General features: G+C 39.5%; 1 protein-coding gene across 6 annotated transcripts in view; it reads left to right on the plus strand.

Annotated features, from left to right (window-relative positions):
* Positions 1-11,181, plus strand: part of frmd3 (FERM domain containing 3) — a 58,607-nt gene that overhangs the window by 10,965 nt on the left and 36,461 nt on the right. For 4 of the 6 annotated variants that reach the window (XM_044197014.1, XM_044197017.1, XM_044197018.1 and 1 more), the window contains exons 2-4: positions 4,179-4,283; positions 6,103-6,145; positions 10,829-10,910. In XM_044197014.1, the coding sequence (XP_044052949.1) occupies positions 4,179-4,283; positions 6,103-6,145; positions 10,829-10,910 (230 nt within the window). The remainder of the gene's footprint in view (positions 1-4,178; positions 4,284-6,102; positions 6,146-10,828; positions 10,911-11,181) is intronic. The other 2 variants (XM_044197015.1, XM_044197020.1) reach the window with 1 other exon arrangement.

Below are 11,181 nucleotides of genomic sequence, written 5' to 3' on the forward strand. Positions count from 1 at the left end.
CTAAGTCAATCTTCCTCCTTCATGTCTCTATTATTCACTCTTTTTTTAGCTCTGTCTTTGCCCACTCTCTCTTTCAGCCTCTTGGCGTGTTTGGCCCTGGTTCACTCTCTGTCTGGTGTGGTTCTCTCTCTTCTCTTTTGGCATCAGTCCGCCTCTCTTCTCCCCACGAGCGTCTGCCCTGAGACTCAGACAGAGGAAAGGTGTCGTTTGATGATCTGGTTAGAAACAGCTCGCAGCGTGGCTGTTTTTGTTCAATTTCTTCTATTTTTCTCCTCCCTCGGTGTGTGTGTGTCTCTGTCTGTTTGCTCTTCAGATTTAACAGCTTAGTAACACTGTTGTCACAGATCAGCCGAAAATCCTAAAGAGATGTAGACAGACAAACACATACACAAACACACACATACATGCTGATGGAGACATGTAGCTTTCCCTAGCCACTTACCCTAACCTTAACCATCAAAACTAAATGCCTAACCTTAACCCTTATCCTTACCCTAACCCTAACCTAATTGTAACCTCTGCCTTAAAACCAAGTCTTAACCCTCGAAAAGCAGTCTCTACCCGTGGGGACCTCAGTTTTTGTTCCCACTGTGACACAAGTCCCCATGGGTTAGTGTGCATTCAGGTTAAAGTCCCCACATAAAACAAAGTATATATAGTATATGCATGGATGCTGCATGTGTCCCATCTCCATTCTCACCTTCCTAACCTATTGACTAAAGCTCTCAGTATTCCTTAGATTGCCATTTTGTCATATTATATGCATCACAGATCCCCTCAGGTCTTGTGATTGTGTGTGCATGTGTTGGTGTATGTGTGTCCTGTAACTGCTCTATAGCCTGCTGACGGAGGTGGATTCTGTGCTCAGTTAAGCAGGACTGATTGATTCAGTAGGAAATCGTCTGTTTGCCCTTGTTGTGATTTACTCACCACTGGACACACACATAAGCGTACACACACACACAGAGAGAGGGAGAGAGGGCCACAGCTGTCTCTTTGGCCACAGCTGTTCAGTAAAACATGTAAAACTGCCAATCAACACTAATCAGACAATATGCCATGAAATCACGAGACGTCTCCGTTGCAGCTGATCACTTATTTTATGTGTTCAACTGCACTAACATAGTCTTATCATGGCTGGTTTGTCTTAGACACACTTTAAACTGCAGGAGGCACCTGTCCTCATTGTTTTTATTGACTGTGAAGCATTTTACACATTTTTCTTGCACTCAAGGTGCTTCATGTTTTCTGCTAACAGCGTCTCACTTACCTCTAGTTTACTTTGAGAAAATGTTTGAAAATGTGGGAGCGACGTGATTGAGAATGTGGAAGAGATGCGTCCGACACGCCTGTTGTTTTCTCTTCTGTCAAATGGCTGCCACATAAGCAATGGTTGGTATGTTTTGGTCTTCCTCAGCAAGCACAGGCAGTTTGTCAAACGAAAGGCCTTGAAACTCAGCTGTCCAGTATGTTCATGCCCATGCTCAGTTCAGCATTTACAGTGCAAGAGCACTTTGTTCAGTTAAAGCAACACCCTTATCCAGTTTGATTGCAGAAAAGAAAGAGATTTGGAGAAAGTTCAGGAAGATGTTTTCTCTCACATTTCTGCTATTTCTTGTTGGTCTAATGTTCTCCATCACTTCTGCTACATCACCGTATCTGGCCAATAATCTCTCTGCCAGCGTTCTTTGAGCCAATTAATTCACACCTCCCCTATCACCAACATCATCTTCAGGATGGTTGTTTCCATTTTCCACCTGCTGGCTTTACTCCACCACCAGCAGCGTCTAGACTTCCTGTCCTCTCCATAGGCCCATTAAACATGGCACGTTGTGTTTAATGAAGATGCTTCAAGTCACTGGAGTCTAAATATTGTTATTTACTTCCAGTTGATCTCTCCTTATTGAAATGAGATCTGAGTGTGCATCAGCATCTAAACCCTTTATTTTAAGAGTACATTGTGACTGCAGTATGATGCTGATTCTGAAATCAGCACCTTAGATGATCCTTTTCAGCAGCTGACTGTGGCCTGTGTGTCACAAAATGAATTCCTGTGCATATGTAGTGTTTGGTAAACACTGCAATCTCTCACAGAGGAAACCTTTTAAATACATTTCTTGGTGAGTCATGCTCCATTTCTCAGTAAACATTATGTGCGGTAATTGCAGTATACTGTAGCTGTTGACAGAACAGCCACAAAGCAAGATATTTCTTGTAAATGTCACAGCAACAACTCAAAAATAGTAAAAATAGAAAAAGCACAGTGAGTAGAAATAACACAGCGGCTATGTGCTCGACTGTCCACAATACCAGCACCAACACAGCAGCTGTATGTTACACACCGATCAAACTTAATTTCAGTAAATGCATAAAGGGCACACTATTGCAAAGCAGCCAACAATTTCAGCTCAATGCAATGAACAATGAAGAAGAATTAAAAATAAAACAAGTACACTGTACACAATACACAGAAGGAGTTCATATATAGGCTAACCATACAAACACACCACACTCCGCACATTATCATATCAATATTTAATTAATCCCCCCATTCCCAGTTGTTCATCCATTATTTCTGTAGACTGCCAGACACAAACAGGACAGCATAGTTACCATATCAGGAAGATGTATTCATGTTTTTTCCAGTGTTGGCCAGTAATGCATTACTTAGCAACGTGTTACAATAATGTGATTTTTTCAGTAACGATTTACAATTACAAATAGAAATTCAGTAATTACATTACAGTTAGCCTATAATCCCATCAAAGCTTTGTTACTTCCATGATTTGGGGGTCGGCTTGTTTGCTGTCTTACTGGAAGTGTATGGAGGGTTGATTGATTTTGGTCTGCTTTCAGTGGACAGACTAGTGTGGCCGAATGTGTCAGCTAGCTTGGTGCTGGAGGTGTAGGTAGGCGGTAAGCCTCTACCAGAAAAGAAGAAACATGGCTTAGTGACTCCAAAGTTGTCTTATTTTAATGTTGTGCCTTCTTAGCTGGTTTGTTAACATTAGTCACTGGTAAGCATACATTCAGGAATCACCTGGTTTTGTTCAGACAGAATTGGAGCTCCAACGTTAAGCAAGCTGGTGATGGTCAGTAAATCCCTCCAAAATGTAGACTGGCTGATTGTTAAATCACAATGTCTTGTTTTCTATTTCTACATGTGAAAACAAAATCTGAATGTATGTGTGGAAGATATGGAGTTGTTTAAAGGCACCTTTGAGGAGCTGGGCTGAATAACAAAGCTAACGAGTAAAGTAACTACTTATTTTCTGTTGAGTATCAATGTGTAATGAGCAATTGAATACACAACACTGTATTCAAAAACATCAACAGCACACTTAGGTGGATGTCCCCTGTGTCCTTTGTTACATCACTGTGGCAACAATCAGTTGTCAGTGATCTCTGAGACAGCATGTCCCTATTGGCTGGTTCAGGTTTACTGTTATAACACTGTCAAGTGTGTGTCCCTGTGGGTGTAGCTGTGATCGTCTGTGTCTCCATGCTGGCCTGCCTCTGGTGTGTGTGTGTGTGTGTGAGTTAGGTAAAAAGTCAGTCTCTGTAAGCTGCATGTCTCCATCAGCATGTGTGTGTGTGTGTGTGTGTGTGTGTGTGTGTGTGTGTATGTATCTACTTGTACTTGCTACATAGTGAGGACTGAAACACTTTTTTACCTACAGAGTGAGGGTAAGGGTTAGGGTTAGGCATTTATTTATGATGGTTAAGGTTAGGGTAAGAGGCTAGGGAATGCATTATGTCAATGACGGTCCTCACAGAGATAGAAGTACAAGGATGTGTGTGTGCGTGTGTGTGCATGTATAATCACTTTACATGCATCTGAAAGTGTTGTTTTGTGCTCAGCTACATACACTTTAGCATGAGAATCCCTGTGTGTGTATGTATATGATGAGTAGATATTTACTAATATGCAGTTGCTGACGTATTTCTTTCCATTAACACGTTTTACCCTGATAAAACTACGTGTGCATCACAGAAATATTACCCAAGAGGGGATTGTTTGTTGTGATTATGGCACAGTGATGCAGCTGGCATCAGATGCAGTTGGGAGGTTTATGGGATTTATCAGCAGGGATGGAAAGATTGCTTAGATGAAAGTACCGGATGCTGACTGATCACAAAATATCTTCCTGGATTTAATGTGTTTTATGTCTTTACAGAGAGACACTAAAGGCCAGTTCCTGTTGGACCATGTGTGTAACCACTACAACCTACTTGAGAAAGATTACTTTGGTATTCGATATGTGGACCCCGAGAAACAGAGGGTAACTATCACACACACACACACACACACACACATACACACACACGCAGAACAACCAAAAGCAGTAAGGCTGAAACTAACTAACTATTTTCATTATCTGTCAATATTTTTTTTTTTTTGATTAATGAATTAGTTGTTTAGTCTATAAAATGTGTATAAAAAGTGAAAATGCCTATCGCAATTTTGCAAGAGACCAGAGTGATGTCTTCAAATTGCTGGTTTTGTCCGTCCAACAATCCAAAAGATGTGCAGTTTAAAATGATATTAAACAGAAAATCAGAACAAATCCTCACATTTAAGAAGCTGGAATCAGCAGTTGTTTGGTTAATTTAACAGTTAATGAAATAATTAACCCAAATGTTGCTGATTCTTTTTCTGTTGATTGACTAACCGATCAATCGACTACTTGTTTCAGTGCTGGAACCAGATGATTCCAGTCTCATGATTTTATCTTGAGGCAACAAATAGTTTGTTTGCACTGGTTTTCATAAAATATTGCAGTGAAGGGAAATATCAAACGTATTATGCTATGCTGTTTTGCCTCTGAAGTAGAATCTACTGATCAACGTATATATATTTATGGTTCATACAAATTTTATCCCATCAAAAATAATTACATGGTTGCACGTAATCACAGCAGAAGAACTGATTATCACACCTACTAACAGGAAACAGCTCCACTGAGTCAGCATGGCCACAATGGGATTGTTGGATATTAATCAGGAGGCAGTACAGTATATTACAAGTTCAAGTGACAAATAATAACAAGATCAGTCTCCATATTTCAAACAGCCCACACACAGAAGAGACCAGACTCTTTGTCTCTACAGAAGCTCAGCAAGCCTCTAGCTGCATTTAAATTACAAAATGAGAAAGGAATAACAACAAGCAAATATCAGCAAGAGGTGTTACAGCACAAAAGGCACAAGTACAATAGAGTGCAGTAAAGAACACCTTACAATAGAATAAAGGCTCTGAAGTCAGACAAATTAAAACTGCCGTCCAAAGCTATAGCAAAGTTGTTGAAGCAACTGAAATGTAACATTAGTGAAGTTGTTTCATCTTATTGGATGGGTGCAGTTGTTACACCCACTTTATGTTGTAATAAATTTGGAGATTTGGGTAAAATGTCCAAATGTGTCAAAGGGATGGAGGACAAATAAGGTGCTTACCTTCAAAATTTCAGTTTAAATAATGACTTGTTCTGGATGTATTTAACAAGAGACCGAAATTCATGTACAGGAGTAGTACTCAGGAGTAGTCTAGCCTCCTAGTAGTAGAAAGTAGTAGAAACCCTTAAGTGAGGCCCTTAACCTCCAACTGTTCCAGTGGAGCTGCTCAGTGGCCAACAGGTCAGACTGTGCTGGGAGGCTTCCAGGTGGGCAGCCCGTTACAAAACATACAGCATTGCTCTTAATGAAACTTAAAAAACTTACTTTTTACTTACTTTTTTCAGGTGTTGCTCATTACAAGAACACATACTGTCTGTATTATAAGTACATATGTCAAGTGCATCCAGCAGGGTCAGGGGCAACAAAAAACATAAATATATCCAATGATGCATTTAAACATTTTCTGATGTGATTTTAAAGTTTTTAATGCACTGAAGTTGCCTCACATTGCTGAGTTCAAGCAATGTGTCATTCAATTATTCATCAAAAACAACATTTTTGATTTGGAAAAATTGAGCTCATTGAAATTGCAACATACTCTTTCGAATTGATCTGCTCTAAAAGCCAGTGTCCTTATTTTAGAGTAATATTTGTCTTTTCTCTCACCCTCTCTCTCTCTGTCTGTCTGTCTCTCTCTCTCTCTCTCAGCACTGGCTGGAGCCCAATAAGCCCGTGGTGAGACAGATGAAGTGTAAGTGTCACTTCTGCTCCCTTTGTGTTTTTCTTAGTGTTTTGCATCAGTGTACGTGTACACAGCAATGAGCAGAGTGTGAAATGCCCGTGCGTGTGTGTGTACTCGTGTGTGCACATTCTTGTGTGTATATTTGTGTGTGTATGTATTTATTAATGCCTTGCATGCAGGCTTGAATTTTTCTCTCCCGAGAGCTGCTTCAGTTTGAGGGGGTCAAGCTTTACAGCAAACAGACAACACCACAGGGACTCATACACACATACAGGGTCATGACAGCAGACACGCAACAGTTTTAAAGCCACTGGATATTCAAAAACATTTGAAATTAAAAATCATGTAGCCTATTGTATGGAAAATTCATTGTGTTGTTAAAAAAAGAAACAAACTGTAAATACATTTGTTTTTCATAATGGACAAATAGCATTTAGGAAGTTTACTCATAGTTTTAGGGCATTATTACCCTATATCCCCAATACACATTGCTCACATTACCATTTGCCACGAGTAGTGACAAAGCCAGACAATGTCGGACAGCGTCTTTTCTCAGAAACACCACAGGGAGACAAACAGAGACACAATAAAGGCAGACAAAGTGACAAGAGTAGAGTTTCTCAGGAACACAACAAACTGCCAGAGGGACAAGTGGCCCCAAAGAGAAAATAAACACAAATACACAGCGTAAAACACACAGCCATGGCAGGAGAGCACAAGCTTAAGACAGAGAACTCAATTGTCAAACAAATAAACAGGCTGCCTTCAGTGGAGGTTAACCAGTAACACGTTTCATCGAACAGGTAGTACTGAATTAACTACGAGCCTATACCAGCTACATACAGCGAGAGTATGCTGCTTGTTATTGGTCATCACCAATGAAAGGAAGCAGATTTCACCTGAGCCCCGGTACATTTGACTCTTCTACAGTGGTGTTGCTTTATTTTAGGTCGGCGGTGGGAGCCGGGCCTGCCGTCCTGTTGCATCTCCCTCACAGGTTGGCATTTGTATCAGTTCATTTGGGTTAATATGTAGATGCTGACAAACACTAAACAAAAGGCTACTTCAGGGATAAGGGTAAACTCATTGTCTATTGACCATTGTCACAGTTTTCCGCTACTCTGTAGCACACCAACTTTCTTGCGTTTGCTTTTCCTTTCCCTCTTGATGTTTGCCTCTGATTGACACATATTAGATAAGAACTACTTTCTTTATGTTCTACAACAAATCAACATGCATTCAGAATCTTACTTAAGTAAAAGTAAATAAGAATTAGCATAACAATATACTTAAAGTTCCAAAAGTAAATGTACTCATTATACAGAATGGCCCATTACAGAATCATATATATTATATTAATGGATTATAATTATTGATACATTAATGTGAACATTCCTTTAATGTTGCAGCTGGTAAAGGTGTGGCTAATTTCAACTACTTTAAATACTGCTGGGTAGCTTAATTTATAACAATACATCATTATTTATTAGTTAATTTATATTTGGCATTAATAATCTAAATCTGCAAAGTAACTAGTAACTAATGTCAAATAAATGTAGTGGAGTAAAAAGTACAATATTTGCCTCTGAGATGTAGTGGAGTTGAAGTATAAAGTAGCATAAAACAGAAATACTCAACTGTGTGAACTGCGAGAGACACTTTATTCTAGAGACAAATGTAAAATGGACTGCACTACATGTCATTCACTCCATTCACACACTGCAGGTGCCATCTGCTCATCAGAACAAAGAAACTAATCATTCACACACACACTGACAGAGCAATTTGGGGTTCAGTATCTTGTCCAAGGACACTTTGACATGTGGGCTGAGGGAAGCCTTGATCGAACAGCCGATCTTCCAATTAGTGGACGGCTTGCTCTACCTCTAAGCCACAGCTGCCATAATGTTTTATTCCCTTCCTGGAAAGAAGTAACTGAAGGAACAAGGTAAGATAATTCTGCCTTTGCTTCATAAAAAATTTAAACAAATGTCGCTTTGTCAGCCACATTTTATACATGGGTGTGGGAGACAAACAAATGCACCTTAGTGTCCACGTCCTCTATCTCTTCTATCACATTGTTACTTTTCTATCTAGTCTAGAAAAATTGCCTCAGTCTTTCAATTTATTGGACTGATACCAAATCCTCAAGTTTACTGTTGTTGATTTTAGATAATTCTTCTATCAAACTTCTGATGAAACTGAATCTTTCCTGCAGGATTTCTCAGCGTGATTTTCGTCTACATTTGGCCAATTGCCTGTGTGATCAGCAAAAATGTGTCTGTGTCTAAAGTTCGCCCACCCTTTTAATGACTGTCCTGTTCTTTCTGTACCGCTATAAATTAATAAAGGAGCTATTAGCAGCGCATATTCTGCTTCATTAGAACATGTGCGAGAGGACAGGAGGGGGGAGGATGAGGAGATCATTGAAAATTAGAATGAGAGATAGAGGAAGAGAGAATGGGAGGAAAAGAGTGATTAAGAGGAAATGTGTGGGGGGCTAATGCAGAAGGGAGAGAGGGGAGACAGTGATAGATAACTTAGCTAAAGAAAGAAGTCAGATTGCCAGAAAGAGGAGATTGGAGAGACAGTTTGAGATGAGAGAGACGGATGGAGGACAAGTGTTGAATAGATCTGAGTCGTACTGACACATCACTTCTCCCTGTGGCAGTTTTTACTCTCAAATTAGGATGGGTGTCTTGTGTTTTATTTTCTCTTTGTGCGTCTATGCGCATATGCGTCACATTTGTGTGTGTGCATACTATTGTGTCAATTCACTTTCTCTAAAACCTTTTTTTTTTTTTAAAGCATCTTGGTCCCTTAAGCCTGAGCAAAAAAAGCATCTCAAATTCTTTGGGAGTGAGTGGGAGGATTGCGTCTTTCATATTGCTCAGCATGTATTATGTAGATGTGTGCTGTTTTTCATAGCTGGATAATACCGCAGAGGATCCCGACATTAAAGACAGAGTGGTGAGGCCACTCTGTAAAGATTTATGGTCCCATGTTAGATGATTTCTTCCTCTTCTTCTGCCACCTCCTTTTTTCCTTCTCTGTTTAGTTTATGCTTGATGCCCACTTTGGAATCATTGCCTATTATCAGATTATTTTGCATCTTACTTTAGCATCTGCTTTGAAACTAATCTGTATCAGATTCCCGTGTTTACACTCAAATAACCCACATGTGTACATGAGTTCACTTCAGACATAAGCTTAACCTATGAGCACAGTGAATACAAACAAGTCCCTCATTATCCCAAGATTTGCCATGCCATAACTGTTTTATACTGTAGGTTCTGCCGAATATCAGTTGCCTATTTTTTCCCAAACTTCAGTGCACTGTACCCCGTAGTTATCCAGTATTTACAAAGATACTTAATTTATAGTATAATTAATTTATCTCTTCCCCTAAAATGCCCAGTTGTTACACTCTTGTTCCCCATAGTCTTGTTTTCTTCCACTGTACTTACAAATAAGTACTTGTAAGTCATTTATTAGTACCTGATTCATACAATGAAAATACAGTGTAAATTATGGGCTGGAGGGTCAACCAGAGCAGTGGGAGGAGCCTGAAGCCCATGACGGAGCACTTATTCCAGCTTCCCATCTCTTTCTTAAAAAGACTGATGGGAAAAAAAGAAGGAATACATGTCCTTGTATTGTCAATATGGTTATTGTATAGTTGCTTTTACATGTTCCCAATAAAAATAATACACTCCAACTGAATCACAATGACCTTTAGAGGTCAAGAATTTTACTTTACATAGATATGAAAATGTTTCAAGGTCACATTAGACCTTTGAAAGAACTTAAAATAAAATAAAAAATATCTGAATTGGGCCAGGAAGTGTAAATGAAACATCTCTATATACATATATCATGACATAAACTGTACATCAGAATGATGGACATTGATTTTAGTACCTTCATGTGTGTACGTGAATGTGTGTTTATATGCAAATTTGTGAGATCTGTGAGACCCCGGGGGGGGGGGGTTTAAGCCATTGCTGTCGTTTGATCCGAACCCCACAGCCTATCGTGGACTGTGTGTGTGTGTGTGTGTGTGTGTGTGTGTGTGTGTGTGTGTGTGTGTGTGCGCGTGCACGCGCACTTACGTAAGTGTGTGTATATATGTTACCATGCATATTTAAATACTATACTAAGCTCAAATTCTCTCCCGCAGCAGCTGCACACACGCACACACACACACACACACAAAGTGCCTCACTTGAACTGGGATCTATTTCTTTCCTTTGATCTGAGTCCTAAAGCATTTCATTTCTGACTCTGTGTGTGTGTGTGTGTGTGTGTGTGTGTGTGTGTGTGTGTGTGTGTGTGTGTGTGTGTGTGTGTGTGTGTGTTTGTGTGTGTGTGTGTGATGAGTAATTACTGTAATTATCAAATGACTAATCAGTATTAGAGGCATACTGTGATTTCTTTTTTTGTCTCCAACTTCTTTTTCTCAGTTTTACATAATCCTCATTGCTCTGCTCCCCTTCTCTCTTCTATTCATTTATCTCTCTCCTCTCCTCATTAAAACCATCTACTTTTATTCTACGTTTCTTCTCTCATTTCTCTGTTTCACTTTTGCATTCTCAAACTACTTTCTGTCTCTGCCTCTCCTCACTTTCTTCTTCTCTAATTTCTTCTCTCTTCTAAACTTTCTTCTCATGTTCATGTCTCTCTTGTCTTCAGCAGCTCAGCAGCCGTACACAATGTGTTTCCGGGTCAAGTTTTACCCCAACGAGCCAATGAAAATCAAGGAGGAGCTCACCAGGTAACAATTTACAATGCAGCAGAGACTCGTGTATTCCTTTGAAACACAGAGGTGTTTTGTTGTCATTTAAAAAAATTAATATCCCTGACACATAATATCCAAGTTTTGCCACCACAAATCTAAGGCTAATTTTCACCAAATTGCAGGGATCTATTTCCTTCTCTTTCTTTAGCCTTTAGCCTAAAAGGATTAATTAGGACTAATTCTTTCTAAATAGATTCAGAAATACAATATTTTATCTGTTTGTGCAGTTGATTGCTCAGCAGCTCTT

The sequence above is a fragment of the Siniperca chuatsi genome, linkage group LG5 (assembly GCF_020085105.1).
Source record: "Siniperca chuatsi isolate FFG_IHB_CAS linkage group LG5, ASM2008510v1, whole genome shotgun sequence".
NCBI classification, from domain to species: Eukaryota; Metazoa; Chordata; class Actinopteri; order Centrarchiformes; family Sinipercidae; genus Siniperca; species Siniperca chuatsi.